This window comes from Alligator sinensis, unplaced genomic scaffold (genome assembly GCF_000455745.1).
Source record: "Alligator sinensis unplaced genomic scaffold, ASM45574v1 scaffold2034_1, whole genome shotgun sequence".
NCBI classification, from domain to species: domain Eukaryota; kingdom Metazoa; phylum Chordata; order Crocodylia; family Alligatoridae; genus Alligator; species Alligator sinensis.
Genome location: NW_005843368.1, coordinates 31,529 through 48,270, shown reverse-complemented (window position 1 = coordinate 48,270; position 16,742 = coordinate 31,529). Strand labels below are relative to the sequence as shown.

Here is a 16,742-nt window from a genome sequence, read left to right as displayed (position 1 = left end):
TCTCAGGCAGGGGCGGGTGAAAAGAATGGTTTCAGCCGTGGGGTGGGAGGGCAGCATAGGCAGATACAGATGGTGACAGTGAGATAAGAAAGATCCCAGCAAGTTGGTACTGGGAGGTGTTTGAGACAAAATCCAAACTGTGTAAAAGTGTGGGGAACAGGAATCATCATGGCAAGAGTTTTACTTGTAAAAAAAGAAAATTCAAATTTCCCTATATTCCTGAACTGGGAAACAGAACAGGCATGCCAGGTCAGCAGTGGTGGATGTCAATCCTGGATTTGTAATCCTGGCTGTAAGGATGGCCTGAATATCTATACAAATGGAGCTAAAGCTCCCCCTGCTAGCTGAAACACAGCATTGCTACTCTTCAGGCAAACTAGAAAGAAAACCTGTCCACAGTCATAAATGCAAGAGGCAAGAATGTCTTAGGGTGATATCATTAACTGGACCAACTGCATTGTTGGGATAGAGTTAGGCAAGCTTTTAAGTGCAAGGCATTTTTCATCCAATCGTGCATTTGATAAAAGATATCACCCAACAACATTTTTACCTCTTGTTCAGTGCCTGGACTATCACAATTACATCACTCTAATACTTCCCAATTCATAAAAGCATTTAGGTTCCTAAGTCAGAATGAAAGGGAACTCTTTGTGGACCAGGCTTGGGTTAAATCCAGGGTGGATTTTGGTGGTGCAGTTTCCCTTCCCCTACTTTCCCCCTTTGATTTCTGCTCCACTTAAAGTTTAAAACAAACTTCCCATACAGAGAGCTGTATTTCTTTTCAGGCTGTGGAAATCAATTGACTTTGTAACTCATTTTTATCTACTTGATTTCTGCTCTTCAGAGGTGTTAACAACCCTGGAACTCCAAGTACTCAACCTATCCTTTCTTCTACAGTTATCCTGGTACTGGGTTTTCTGCATATCCCACAGGGTCTCCAGTAAGGGTGTGCCACCTAGGTATCCATACTGTTTGCTATTTTTTTTCAAGGAATTCAAACCCAGAACACATCAGAGATGGTGACAAGAGGGCAGGGCTGAAGGCAGGCCCAGCTCTCCAATGGCTCTACCTGAGTGGTCAGAGGCAGGTGGGCATTGTAAAAGCAAGGCAAAGATATAAGTTACTGCAGTGACCCCTTCCAAGGTCATTCATTGAGGCAGATGACAAAGGCAACCAGTTTGGCAAGCCAGGCATGAGCAGACCTAAGGGGTTGGTTTCCCTGGGTCAAGGCGCTGCCAGTGGCTGAAGGGAGCCCTCCCCCAGCCCAGATGGTTTGTTTCTGTATGGTAAGAGTGGAAAGAAGTAGAGGCTAGCTAAGGGCATGTGGTGGAGATGGGGGCAGTGGGGAGCAGGAAGGAGCAGTTGCAGCCCTTCCCCCATCTGCCCCATGGTTAGGGGCTGAGGGACAAGAGGAAGTTTTTGGGAGGGGTTCTGAGGGGAGAGGGCTGCTGGAGGTGGTGAGGATGGATAAGGAGGATCAAAGGGATTTTAGAAGAAGGGAGGTTATACAGTAGATGTGCCTGGAAGAAGGAGTTGGCTTATGGGGGTGAAGGAATGTGAGGGGTAGATGAGGTTTGGGGATAAGGGGTGTGGTGGGGGCCATGATGCTGAAATAGGGTCTGAGAAAGTTTGGGAGGAAGAGGGATTATGATCAAGGAGAGTCCAGGGGGTATGAGAGACTGCATTAGGATTTTTTGGGGGGGTGGGGCTCATTGGGGCATGAAGGGGACAATGAAGGATCAAGAGGGCTGGGACATGAGGGGGATGGGTCTTTGTGGGGTGCAGTGGGTTCATGGGAGCAAATGAGGGGGCAGAATAGGACTCCATGGTGGTGGTGGGGTCTGATGGGGCTTGTGGCACAAAAGGGTTGTGCTGAACATGGGGGATATGTGATATAAAAGAGGGCAGAGTAGAGCCAGGGGCCATTGAGAGGGGCACTTTACGGCCACAGTGGAGTGACTGTGGGACACATGTCTTAGGGCTGGGGTGCAGGGAGCAGATCTGTCCATGGCCAGCCTGGGGGATAAAAGCTGTACTTCCCTGGTGCCAATGGCCTGCCCCACTCTGCAGCTGACAGTCAGACCCCACCCCCTCCCAACCTCTCCAGCTCAGTTATATTTGTTTTTGCTTGGATCTTAAACAGAATCGTACAGCCCCAGGCCCTGAGCATATCGGTAAAGTTTGTAGTTCCTTTCTAAGTGGAGAAAAATATCACATCACCAGCACTCCTTTTTTTTTCAAAATCTTAGACCTACGCTTGGATCCAAACCAAATAATTTTTCTCACCCCAACTGGAAACTGCATTCAATCCAAAGATAACAAATATGGAAGGGATGCCATATCCCAGGATGCCATATCCCAGGCTGGAAGGTGATCCTCGATGGCCAGTCGGGTCTCCTTCAGCTCGGTGTTGTCCAGAGGGGGTCATCGGCAGGGCCTCTGGGGTGCATAAGTGACGTGAAGCTGGTCTGGTCTGGATGGAAATGGCGTTCCCACTGGGTCTGTCTTCACTGCCCCTTTTTATAGGGGCAGACCATGTGTGACCCTAGTGAAAGGAGGCATGCCCAGGCAAGGGTCAGCCCCTGATGTACTGAGCATGTGTGCTCCATGCAGGGATGTGGAGTTTCGGGTGTCTGTAATGATGGAGTACAATGAGAGAGTTGCTGGTTCTTCAGGGTCTTTTATTTTTCAAATGCTGGTCTTGTCTCTGTTCCTAGGTGAGGTCCGTGGTTCCTGGATGAATCAATGCGAGGTTATGGCCTGGTCATTACAGGCCATTCAGTAGAGGCCTGCTACCATTGTATTTCAATCATTCTCAATCATTCTTATTCATCGGGGAACTAATTTACATGGGAGAACTTGACATGACTTTGGTTCACTTACAAACACAGGCCTAAACCATACAATATTCATATGAAACAATAAAAATCAATATGAAAATGATAATAATACAATATACAACAGTAAAAATTAATACAAACCTAATAATTATACAATATAAAACAGTGGCTATCCAAAACCAAAAACTTGCTACCAAAATAAAAATGTTCAAAGCTTATCCTAAGTTTGAGCTCACTTATACTTATCTATAGGGAATAGAGAGGGAGAGAAAAGTCAGAAATGGTTGGGGAATGCATTTTAAAATTAAAAAAAAAGAAAAACTGGGGCTTTTGCTCCATGTGGACAAGCAAAACTCATGACATGGGTGACACTGTGTGTGTTAAGGCGCAGCAGGGTAGAAGCTGCAAGCTTGCTAGCCCCTGCTGAGGACATGAAGCCTGCCAGCTGTCGAGGAGATAGGCGCAGGGGCTTCTGGGTTCTGGGGCCCTGCACCTCTAGCTGCTGACAGGCAAAACTTGTGTCATGGGTGCTTGTGCAACTGATTGTGTCTGCCTTGGGGCACAAGCAGTTCCTGGCTTTGTAATTTCTAGGGGTTAATCCTTGCTCATTAACTTTTTATCATATCTAGCTACTGTGTTACATAATCGATTATGATTCACTCAGGGACCAGCTCAATACGCAGTAACTAGCTAGGATAACATGTACACCTGACATGAGTTTTGCTTTCAAGATATTGGGGTGCAGTTTCCCTGCATCTATCTCCTTGAAACATGGCAGGCTGCATGCATTCAGAAGAGGCTACCATTCCTGCAAGTTTCATCCAAATCAGGCCAGAAATGACGAAGTTATAGGCTGTTTCAACCTTCCCCATTATAGCCTATGGATGAAATGTCGAAACAGTGTCGAAAGGGCAAAACGTTTTGACTTGCCTCATTTTGTTTCGAGGCTGTTTCAACTATATCTGTTCCATTTCAATTTTGCTGTTTCGACTTCGTAACGGGGCGAAACAGCCTCGAAACAAACTGTCAGCGAAATTTAGCACAGCCCTACTGCACAGTGTTATTAGGCTAATGCACAGTAAGTGTCTTGTGCAGATGTCCCCGGTTAGAAGAGAATGTGTTACCACTGCTGGGTCAAATCCTAAGGATCTAACTGAAGGGGGAAAAAAAAAACACAGTGAAGAGCAACTCACCCTCAGGCACATACTTTAGCTGGAGTATCTTGGGAAAAGCAACAGTTGGATAGCCCAGAGGGTCTCCCAAAACGCAGATCCCAGAACCTTTCCAGAGCAGCGCTCAGAAACCATGAGAAAGGAGGTCTTCAGCCTGAAGCAAGTGGAAATTGGAGAGGGCTATGCAACACAAGGTGCTTTGTTCCCATTGACACGCTGAGTATTGGGCATATAGCTGAGGTGTAGTCTACAGTACAGTTTGCCAGCAGAACTGAAGTTCTGCCAGGAAAATATGTGGGTGTTTACACTCAGAGCTTCTCAGTGCCAGCAGACCCCTCATTCCTGACAGCATAGTTAAGCCACTTGTCTTAAGGAAAATAAAGCTTTTTCTGCCACCTGAAAGTAGGCATATGTTGGGGGCAGACACTTCCACACCTTATGTTGGAAGCTCAGTTCTTTCAGTGGATGGTACCTTCTCACAGTGCACTTAAAGCCTGGAGGGAGTACTGCTGAGTGGAGTGGCCAGAAGCGCCTGGGAATGCCACCCACTCTGACAACCTGGTGGCAATATTCTTGTTGGTGTCATGATTTTCAGATAATACAAACATTTTTATTATATGTATTTTCATTTAATTTTAACCAGCAGATCTGTAACCTTAAAACATTCTCCACATATCTTAAAAAAACAAACAAAAAAACCCAAGGGTAAGGAAGAAAAAAAATTTAAGAAAGAAACGACTTAATATCAGGTCTAATATTTATTAACAGATGGAGCTCTTGCAGACACTGTAGATCAACTCTTGAGCAATGTGGTGTAGTTTATGGGAAGAAAACCTAGTTAATGTTAAGGTGGAATTCAATATGGTTATAAGGGGATTTATGCAATGCAGTTTTCTGGACTAGCAAAGGACTGGACTCAGTAGCTCAAGAAATTCCTTATAGTCCTTTGTTACTGATTAGGAGAGTCCCAAAAATCTACCACATTTATTCTTAAAACGTAACTAGACAGACAAGTAGGCTGATAGGTAGAAATATCACTCATAAAATATACCAAAAGACGATGCTATTACACCTTTGGTAAAAGACAATGAAATTTACCATTGGTAAATGGTTCACACACAAAAAAAAAATCATTTCCTATTTAAGCCTTCAAATAAATAGTCCTTCAGTAAGAAATAATAGATGTTCCCCATGTGGGAGCCCTCCACACCGAGACAAAGGTTGCAATTACTGAACCTCTTAGATGCCCAATAACAGCAGCTGTGACGTGGAGTTTAGTTCAATGTAACCTGACTGGTATTTTCCCCATCTTTGGTTTGGGCATTTTGAGTCACCCCAACTCAGGCAGGAATGGAGGGCACACACAGGTTAACATCTAAGTTTGGGAACATCTAAGTTTGGGAACATTGCTTCATAGGGATTTCTACCTACAACAGGGTCCTTATTCTGTGTCTAACCACTAAGTGTTCCCTGTAGAAGACATGGTGTGCAGCATAATACCATGGGAGAAACTCCTATTGCCTATATTTGATTGCATCTTATTACAAATATGTTTGAAATATTTAGCAGTTTGTAATGACAGTCTGAATCTTATTGAGAGCTTTCCTCAGAGCCTCCTTGACCTCTTTGTTTCTCAAACTGTAGATCAGAGGGTTGATCAGAGGAGTCAAGACTGTGTAGAAAACAGAGAACACTTTGTTTAAGGGTCTCAGTGTGTTGGTGTCTGGTAGCAGATAGACAATGATTATAGTTCCATAGTAGAGTATTACAACAATGAGGTGAGAGGAACAGGTGGAAAATGCTTTTTGCCTCCCAATGATGGAGGGAATCCCCAGGATGTTGGCAATGATGCACATGTAGGACATCAGGGTCAAGAGAAATGGGGGTAGAATCAATATGACTGTGAACACCTGGGTCACAAGAATCATCAGGCTGGTGTCACTGCAGGAAAGTTTGACTAATGCAGTGTAATCACAAAAAAAATGGTCGATTTGATTTTGACCACAGAAGATCAGTTGTGACATCCAACATGTTGTGACGGTAGTAGCTAGAATCCCAGTAAGCCAAGAGCCAGCTGCCAGATGTAAGCATATTCTTCCATTCATAAGGGCCACATAGTAGAGTGGTTTGCAGATTGCTATGTACCGGTCATAAGACATCGCTGCCAGAAGGCAACATTCAGTAGATGCCAAAAAAGCAAAGAAAAACATTTGCACAATGCAGCCCCTAACAGAAACAGTCCTGTTCTCCGTCAGAAAGCTGGCCAGCATCCTGGGCAAGATAGCAGAAGTGTAGAAGGCCTCCAAGCAGGACAAGTTCCCCAGGAAGAAATACATGGGTGTCTGAAGGTGCTGATCAGCCACAACCAGTGACAAGATGAGGATGTTCCCAGTCATTGTTACAATGTAGGTGACTAGGAACAGCAGGAAGAAAAGAATCTGCAGTTCAGGGAAATTTCCAAATCCCAGGAGGACGAATTCTGTTATAGATGTTTTATTTCCTCTATCTGTGTTTTCCATGGACTTTATTATGGGAAAAAGCAAAACAAAACATGCTGTGATGCATGAAACAAAGGAAATTTTAACATCTCAATTCCATGTTCTGTTTAATTTAATCCTGTCATCCATAGGATCTCTGTCCTAGGAGATGTATCTCATTCTTCTTACCAAAAATGATGCTGTATATACCTTAAACTTCTTCCTCAGCTGATTCTTCAGATAGCAACAGCTTGGGAACCCAGTATAGTTAAGTACTTGGACACAAGATGGCATATTTGTATATTTGGATTGCATTTCTGGCCCACTGTGGTCATTAACTTTACAGATTCTTCTGGGTCTCAGTTTCAACTACTGGATAATGAGGAAGAAGGTTTTCTATATAATTTGTGCACTGATTGGGAATTTACTGATAAACAGATAAACTACTGCAATGAGACTATATATAGTTTTCTGTACATACTGACTGGTAAAATAAAAGCTATCCCCTTGTCATATGTTTCTAGTTACTGTTATAATGATGCCTCTTTTATTGAAGAGTATCATAAGATTTTTGTTGAGCGAAACATTAGGTTTAGTGTTTTCATGTGACTTCCCTCTTATCTGCTTGAAATTATACTTTTTGCAGATATTACAAAGTCTCAATTTATGGACACTATACATTTTAACTTGTGTAACTGAGAAAACGTTCACTTTCCAAAGTAGGAATACAGACAGACAGAAATAAAGATGGAATTAAGTGAAAGATGTAAAAAAGTTAAACAGAACAGGAAAGGAAGACAAAGACATGGGGAGATGAGAGGAAGGGGAGAGATAATGTGAGAAACAGCTATACAAACGGAGATAAATGTTGGAGGAAGGGAGAGAAAGAGATTATTTGAAATGAATGCTCTAAAGACAGACAAAGAGATGTACATGCAGGCAGGGGTAGCTGGGTAGAGAGATAGGAATTCAAAAAAGATAGAGAGACAGAAGAAGGGAGAAAGAGAATGTGAAAGAGAGATGCACAGACAGAAACACAAAAGGGTAGATGCTTAAATACCTGCTTTACAATTACTGTTCCAAAGTGTGTTTTCCAAGGACGAAATTTGTGTTCAGTTTGTTTTATCCAGATGTATTAACTACATTTTCCTCAGTAATATTTCATTTTCTCAATGAATGCCCATGTTTCTAACCGCTTTGCCTCTCTTTGGATGATTGAAAGACCCCAACTTCATCCAACACTCGCCTTTAGAGGGTTTTTAGGTCGCAAACAAGTAGAAAGACACAAATTCTTGCAAAACCACACAACTGCCTTTTATCTCACCTCTGGCTATTCCTGGCTGAGTAAACACAGGATCTAATAAGAACTGGAATCTGATGTGACCTCTTGGTGCCGCCTTTAACAGAACTGAACAGTTCTACAGAGTCCTATTGACATCCTTGTCCCAAACCTGAGCAAAGAGAAATGAATGCTGCCAGGAGTACCTACCACCAGATTTTAATCTCCAGCCTAGCTCACTTTCCTTAGTTTCCCTTGATTTATTGTTTAAGAAGGAGAAATTTCCCTTGACATTTCTGCTTATGGGAATTTTCAATTGCTTTGAAAGCAGTTGTAACATTTTTGTATTTAAAACTTAAAAGAAAGACACTTAAGGGAATAAAGTACTTTTGTTTGTGCGGAGAATATCAGGCCACAACTTTGAGCCTGGGGCTTCAGCCTTCCCAGTCTGGCCACTCATCTCAGTCTAACAGCTTTCCAATTGCCTACTGAGACTGAGCAAGGCTGGCCAAAAACCTCAATCAGGGCCTATCCAGTTGTAGCTGTCCCTTCATTCCCTGCCATATAAACCCCTGATGCAGAACAGGAAGTGTCTGGACAACTGGGACTGACCTGGATCCATATGGCCTGCCTGTTCCCTATGTTTTGTGTCTCTGCCTGATCTCTGTTTCTTGGCTTCTGGACTCAGCTTGCCCTATGACTCTGTGTTCTGACTGACATGGTTCAGCTTGCACCCCGGACCCAGGTTTCAGATTAACCTTTTGTCTCCTGATCCAGCTCATCCATTGAATTCACTCACTCCTACCGATCCTAGCTGGCCCCACAAACCTCAAGGGATCCCTAGCCTCTGTTGCTTACAGCCTGATGTGACAGTGAAACATCTACAGAATCATAGAAAATGAGGGTTGAAGGGACCTCAGGAGGTCACATCTAGTCCACCACCCTGCTTAAAGCAGGACTGTCCCCAACTAGATCATCCCAGCCAAGGCTTTATCTAGCTGGGTCTTAAAAACCTCCAAAGATAGAAATTTCACAAACTCTCTAGGTAACCTGTTCCAGTGCTTCAATACCCTCCTCGTGAGAAAGTTTTTTCCTAATATCTAACCTAAACTTCCTTTGCTGCAACTTGAGACCATTGCTCTTTTTTCTGTCATCTGCCACCACTGAGAACAGCCTAGCTCTATCCTTTTTGGAACCACATTGCAGGTAGTTGAAGGCTGCTATTAAATCCCCTCTAAGTCTCCTCTTTGCCAGACTAAATAAGCCCAGTTCCCTCAGCCTTCCCTTATAAGTCATGTGCCCCAGTGTCCTAACCACTTCCACTGCCCTCCATTGGACTGTCTTCAACATGTCCATATCCTTTCTGTAGCAGGGAATCCAAAACTGGACACAGTACTCCAGATATGGCCTCATCATTTCTGCATAGATGAGAATAATTACTTCCCTCGATCTGCTGGTAACACTCCTACTAATGCAGCCCATTACTCCATTAGCCTTCTTGACAACAAGGGCATAATGTTGGCTAGAGGATTCTTGCTACAGAATCTATGCTACCGGATTTATCTCATCGCTGTTATATCAAACACAGGAGCTACAACACCTGGTGAGATAAGTCACTTATCATCTTCTCTTTGGCCTTGGCCAGTACGAATTATTTGAGCTACTGTCATAGATTAATAAAATCTCAGTACAGAAAATATATTTGTAGACAAGGAAACCAACCTGTTTTTTGCTTTTAAACTGCATTTCCCTGGGTGAAATTGAGAATAGAACCTGTTTCTCAGGCATGACTGCATGACCAGAGGTCATAAGAGTTCATTAAAGGGAAATTTAAGTTAGATATTAGGAATTTTTTTTCCCATTAGGAGGGTAGTGAGGCACTGGAATGGATTACCCAGAGAGTTGTTGGAATCTCCATCCTTATAGGTTTTAAGACCCGGGTAGACAATGCCTTGGCTGGGATGATATAGTTGGGGATGGTCCAGCTTTGATCAGGGGGTTGGACTGGATGATTTCCTGAGGTCCCTTCCAACCCTAATTTTCTATTTTTCTATTATATTTATGTTTCTCATCAACTCTTATGGTTAGGGTATGCATAGAAGTGAACAAGTTCTAGTGTAATTTACCTTGGTTTTAAATACCAGTTACATCAGGATTAATAATGGACAGATGTATAGACCTCTTACATGCACACCATGATCTAAAGGATTGACGGTTGCCTACCTGTAGCTATCACAGCATAACTCACATAGTGAGTGACTATTAAAGAACCTTAGCACTCATTGGAAGGGGAGCAAGCAATCGTTTGTTTACCTCTACCAAAAAGAATACCCCAGGGTGAATATGAACAGATGAAACCTAAGCTGGTTTAATTAAATTAAGTTTAACCTGGTTTCCTCGAGAGGTACTTCTCTACAGGTTGGTCAATTTGTAGGGTCAAAACCATGTTTTGAGGTGTTAGCAGAATTCACAGGGGTTACCAGGTATTACCTGACAGGTGTCATGATGGAACTAATGAAAAAAACTGCTATTCGATTGGTTCAACCACCAGTTACTGGCACAGAGCTCAGACTATGCAACACCTGCTGCAATGCCCTCTGCTTGAAGGCATATGTACAATGAAAGACCTTGGAAAGTGCAATTGGGCACAAGCATGTGTAACAAAGGGCATGTCTACATGTCACACATCATTGGTGTAGGAATGTACTATGGTGATGTAGCAACCACGTGGGTCTACACATGACCAGCAGCTACTTTGCTGTAGTGGCAAGCTCCCCTATTATAGAGTGCCACTACGGCAAAGTAGCAGTTAAAAATAACCATGCACCGTGCGTACGGCATAGTACGGGTGGTTATTGTGCCGTGCTCTAGTACTTCCAAAAGGAAATACTGAAGAAGCAAAAGGAAGTACTAAAGCATGGCACAGTAACCACCTGTACTACTACCTCAACTTTGCAGCTACATAAATGAGCCCTTTGTGGATGTTTTAAGTCACAAAGCTGTATCTGGCCAGAAGCTCATGACTAATGGGAGTTTAGATGTCAGAGGAGCAGACATCAGAGGTTGGATATTAGGAAAAATGTTTTCACTAGGACGGTCATGAAGCACTGGAACAGGTTACCTAGACAGGTGGTGGAATCTCCATCCTTGGAGGTTTTTGAGGCCTGGCTTGACAAAGCCCTGGCTGGGATGATCTAGCTGAGGATGGCCCTGCATTGATTGGGGATTGGATTAGATGTGACCTGCTGAGGCCACTTCCAACCCTAATTTTCTACGATTCTGTTAACTCTACCATGTATTAGCTGAGTCACACCTTCTACTGTACCTTCTACTCTTAGTGGCCCTACCACATATCCCTCTCTTGTCTGCAAGGGCCCATCTTCAGAAGGAGGGCTGCAGAAGGACCTGTATACTGCATAACTTATGGCATGCTGGTTTGAGCACTGTGGTGAGATATCAGAACAATATAGGTTTAAATGCTTCCTGGGTGAGGGAGGCCTAGATACAAATACTCTTACTTCATCGGTGCATGCCCTAACCTCTCAGGTACTGGGGGCCAAATATGGGAGAACTGTCAGTCTCAAATGAGCTGGCAGGTCATGGGGTTTTTTTCCATATCCAAGGGATAAATACATCTGGCCTGCGGGGTTTTTCAAGGCCAGACAACCCACCTCTGGATCTAAGCCAGGGGATTGGTTGGTGTGCCTACCAAAGCTGTTGTGTCAGTATGGCCAGCAACCATGGAGATAATGCCACCACCGCTCATCCTGCTTTTCTCATTGCCAACTATTGCTGATTTTAGCAATCAACAGCAATGGAAATCCAGATGTTTATTGGCAGCTAAGGAGGGGAGGGGGAGATGCAGGTCATGGTGGCATTAACTGAAACAGTGGCTCCAGCTGTTGTGGTGACAAGACTCAAACACCAAATAGTTGACTGCTGTGGGGCATATCTGACTGGTGGGATATCTGTTGGACATCTGTAGTCTAGGGAAAATATTTGTTGATAGTGTGGTATTGTTGAAGATGATATCTTGTTCAGTCGTTTAACTTGTCTGAATCATCAATAATGTCTTTCCTTAGCTGGAATTTCTGATATGACCTCTTATTGCTGCCTTTCATGTGTGTCCAAAAACAGTCCTCCATCCTCTTCTCCCCACACAGACTCCAAACAATAGAAGTGAGAGATTCAAAGACCTGCAGCACTAATTTCTCATGTCACACCTTGCCCGGTGTTCTTGTTATCAAAAAGTGTCCCCTTTCACTATATAGAACAAGAAATCTACCTTGACACATCTATTAATGGGAAATAACAACTGCTGAGAAGGCAGATATTATATTTATTTTTAAAAGCTTCAAAGAACAAGTGTTCTTTGCTCCGAGGACCCAAAGCTCAACAGGTACAGTCACTTCATATGTTTATTAAATGACCTTACAATGCCTGTGATATTGTAAAAACCACCATTTTCCTGACACTTTTTTTGAAGGCCTCTTTAACATCTTTGTTTCTCAGGCTATAAATCAAGGGGTTGACCAGAGGTGTCAGAATTGTGTAGACAACAGAGAACATTTTGTTCAGGATTCTCGGTGCAGCAGTATCTGGTAACATGTAGACAATGATTAGCGTCCCGTAGTAAAGCATAACCACAATGAGGTGAGTGGAGCAGGTGGAAAAAGCCTTTTGCCTCCCTGTACTGCCAGGGATTCCCACAATGGTAATGATGATGCAGATGTAGGATGACATGGTTAATACCAATGGAACTAGCGAGAAAATAGAAGAGCATAGAAAAGCCACAATTTTCATCACATGGAGATCACTGCAGGACAGGTTTATTAGCAGAGTGAAATCGCAGACGAAACTGTCAATTTCGTTCGGGCCACAGAAACGTAATTGTGACATCAGTATTATTACTATGGAAATAGCCAGAAAGCCACTGATCCAAGACCCCACTGCTAACTGTATGCACAACGTATCATTCATAAGGGCACCATAATGAAGGGGTTTACATACTGCTAAATAACGATCATAAGACATCAGGGATAAGAGATAACATTCTGAACACACCAGAGAAGCAATGAAATAAAATTGTACAATGCAACCGCTCACAGAAATGGTTCTGTCTTTACTTAGCAAACTGTCCAGCAACTTGGGCAAGATGGTGGAGGTGTAGCAGGTCTCCAGGCAAGCCAAATTGGCCAGGAAGAAATACATGGGAGTGTGAAGGTGATGATCAGCCACAACTAGCACAACAATGAGGGTGTTCCCAGCCATAGTCCCAATGTAGATCACTAGAAATAGCAAGAAGAGAAAAATCTGCAGTGTCTGGAGCTCCCCAAATCCCAGGAGGATGAATGTTGTGACAGAAGTTTGATTTTCCCAGTTTGTGTTTTCCATGAACACTAGGGAAAATTCAGAGATTCACAGAAGTTAGGGGTTGTAAGGGACCTCATGCGATCATCGGGTCCAGCCCCTGCTTTGGGCAGGAAAGACTGCTGGGGTCAAACAAACTGAGGAAGGTGTGCATCCAGTCTCCTTTTGAAGAACTGCAGTGTAAGTGCCTGCATCACCCCCGCTGGGAGTCTGTTCCAGAGCCTGGTCTCACGAACCGTGAAGAAGTTTTTCCTTATATCCCATCTGAAACCTCCTTCTAGGAGTTTATGACTGTTGTGCCTGGTTTTTCCTGGGGCGCTTTGGTGAATAATTTTTCACCTACCCCCTGATGCTTTCCCCTGATTTTTTTTGTAAGTTGCCATCAAATCCCTCCTAAGTCTTCTCTTTTGTAGGCTGAACAGTTCGGTATCTGTCAGCCTTGCCTCCTATGGCTTGCTCTTCCAGTTTCTAACCATATGAGTGGCTCTTCTCCAGACTCTCTCAAGCTTCTCTACATCCTTCTTTAAGTGTGGCACCCAGAACTGGATGCAGTACATAAATGAATGTATAGAATTTAAGACAGCATCAAATACTATATCTGTAAATATTTACATATCCAGGGTTTCCTATTGATTTCTAATGCTCTTTTTCTTCATATCTGTGAGTCTGTACTTATAAAAGTTTCTCTGGAATTCCAAAAATCAACCAAGTTGCTGCAACTTAGTATTGCTGCTGTTTTTCTTTAGTCTACCTCTGTAGATACCATGTTTCTCTACCTTTCTGCCATATGCGTGTTTGGAGACAATCTAAATCCATTGTGAATTCTAGAAAATTTTGCACAACTTCTACTCTTAAGCAATATTAGACAAATTATCAAGGACAGATAACCCTATTTAGTTCCCATTAAATATCAGTTTCCATAGCTTCAGTTGGTACGTATTGGCAAAACCGAAACAACTTCCAAGGCTTGTATTAATTCACTCCAATTGATTTTATGAGTGCTATATTGATTTACATCAGCTGATGAGCTGCACCACTAAATAGATGGCCCTTACTTTTTAAAAGTGATACGGCTTATATTATTTTGACTCAAAAAATTTAAAACAGGATTTTGGGTGATTTGAGGACCAAAAATAATTAGCATTTTTCCTTTCCCCCCCTTCTCTCTCTCTCTCTCTTTTAAATTATAGGTTTCAATAAAAAAAAAGTAATTGAAAAATACAAAAGGTGAAACACTTTAGACTTCTAATTTGAAATACCTGAAAACATTTCAAACCTGGATTACTCCAAGCCACATAAAAGTCATCCAAAGAGCTAATATTTTAAGTAAAGGCAATATTATTTAAGAGTTTCTAACCAACAGATTTCAAGTAAAAAAATACATTAAATGGAATGGGAGAGAGAAATAAAAAAAAAAAAAGTTCTCTCAGTTCTAATGATTCTAATTATATCTGCAATACCTAACACCTGTGTACCAACACATACATCCACCATTCTCACTTGGAAAAAAGAAGGGTTTCAGAGGGAAAATTACAGAGACTAAGAAAGAAAGATTCCCTGAGATACACCAACAAGCATAAGCAGGTACCAGTTTGTCAGGGGAGAATTCTTCATTGAGAAGATGGGACTGATAAAGACCAATCAGTATGTTTCATAGGATCACAGACAATGAGGGATGGAAGGGACTTTAGGAGGTTGCATTTAATCCAACTCCCTGCTCAAAGCAGGACTGTCCCCAACTAGATCATCCCATCCAGTTTCATCCCCTGTAGCATCCCAAATCAGAGGCAAAATGTGTTTTACCTTCTGGACAAGGCATTCACATACCTGTGTGTCCAATGTAACACTTTCATTCAGATTTCTGGCCCAAGATGCAGGATCTGTAGCCTGTGCTTTGTCAGACAATTTAGGATTTTCAATAGAGAGGTCTGTTTCTTCTTTATAGCACTCCTTTTTTGTTGATCTTCTTGGTATATTTTGCCTTGTCTCTTTTACCAAACGACAAATGACATACTTGCTTTCTTCATTTATTTATTCTCTGAGGAGATGAGGTATCCCTTGGCATTTCAAGTGCTTGGGGTATTTTCAGTTGGTGAAAAGGGAGCATTTATAATTTATGTATTCAAGGATGAATAAGGAGTAATCTTAATGGAGGAGACTTTCTATCCCCAGACAGGAAATTCATGCCGAGAAGAAAACGTCAACTCATTCTCGTAGATAAGATGAGCAACATCGTCCTGCCTTTGCCACTTGTTTGTCCACCGTCATGGTGTCAATAATACTGAAGCATCTCCATTTTTAAACATCTTGATCATGATAGGCAGACAAGGTTCCTTGGGTGAATTTGATATCTTTTATTAGACCAACCCAAATGGTTGGAGAATAGTTATTAAGCAAGCTTTTGGGTTCAAAAACCCTTCGTCAGGCGCTTGACATGCGGCAAGTGCTCCCAGGGCACTTGCCGCATGTAGTGCCTTCCCTCCTGTCATGAGCAGCAGAACTCCCCCATTACTACTACCCAATGGGTGACCCCCCACCCTGACCAACTGCTGGCATGATCAGCACAAGCCTTCCCACTCCACACCTGCCACAGGAGTGTTCACTTGCTGCCACCAATGCACGGGTAATTCCTCTCTCCCTACCATTCGTGCACAAACAGTGTATGTCTCTGCTGGGCCATCTGTTTTGTTTTTTTTAATGTGTTCACCTTGGATGGAAATATATTGATAGTGATTGTCATACTAGTGTGCCCAACCCTTCAAACTCCCTATATATTTTTTCCACAGGAATTTAGCATTTCTGGAGGCCTGCTACACTTCTGTTATTATCCCCAAAAAGCTAGTGAACTTGCTGTCAGATACCCAAAATATCTCTTCCATGGGCTTCAGAACTCAGATACATTTCTTCATTTTCTTTGAAGTTACAGAGTGCTGTCTCCTCTCAGTTATGGTATATGATGAATAAATTGACATTTGCAATCCCGTGTGATAAATTCTCAGCATGTGCCATAGGGCCTGCACAAAGGTGACTTAGCATGGATGGACTATCGGTACAGCAGTAGCCTTTAATCGAACAGTCTCAATAATGTTTACAAAGCCCTTCTGTAGGTCTAACAGAACCAGCTATTTTTTCTCTGTTTTGCTTCTGTATTGACTCTGGCCTTACTGAGAGCCACAAAGATGAACCTGTTGTTACATACTTGGTGTACTCCTTAAGCTGGTCTTTTTTTGCCCATCATCTTGTCCTACATGGTCATAGTCTCCACTGTCCTCAAAATGTCTTCCACTGAGAAGGCAGGCACAAAACTTTATCCCCATGTTTTTCACTCCCCATTGTGGTTTCCCTCTTCCTATGAGACTGTTATATGGAATCCATATCAGCCCATTCTCAGGATGGAGAACGATTCCTCTCCTTGATATTGCCAGTACTGACTCCACAGTTTAACCCCATTATTTACAGCTTTTGGAACAAGGAGATGATATCTTCTGTCAAAAGAAAGAAAAATAAGAAAGGAAGAGTTTTATTAGACAATCTTTATGTGATGAGTTTCTTATCACTGTGAGGATGTTGAATACTGTTATATTTAGCTTTGTCTTAAATTCAT

General features: G+C 42.6%; 2 protein-coding genes across 2 annotated transcripts; both read right to left on the bottom strand.

Annotated features, from left to right (window-relative positions):
* Positions 1 to 5,574: 5,574 nt before the first annotated feature.
* On the bottom strand, positions 5,575 to 6,531 carry LOC102372029 (olfactory receptor 6C4-like). Its single transcript, XM_006038494.1, has one exon. The coding sequence runs from the start codon at positions 6,529 to 6,531 to the stop codon at positions 5,575 to 5,577; it is 957 nt and encodes a 318-aa protein (XP_006038556.1).
* Positions 6,532 to 12,199: 5,668 nt separating this feature from the next.
* LOC102371794 (olfactory receptor 11A1-like) lies at positions 12,200 to 13,162 on the bottom strand. Its single transcript, XM_006038493.1, has one exon. The coding sequence runs from the start codon at positions 13,160 to 13,162 to the stop codon at positions 12,200 to 12,202; it is 963 nt and encodes a 320-aa protein (XP_006038555.1).
* Between the last annotated feature and the right edge of the window lie 3,580 nt (positions 13,163 to 16,742).

Coding starts and splice junctions, on each gene's coding strand:
- LOC102372029 (XM_006038494.1), bottom strand. CDS start 6,531: ATGGAAAACACAGATAGAGGAAATAAAACATCTATAACAGAATTCGTC.
- LOC102371794 (XM_006038493.1), bottom strand. CDS start 13,162: ATGGAAAACACAAACTGGGAAAATCAAACTTCTGTCACAACATTCATC.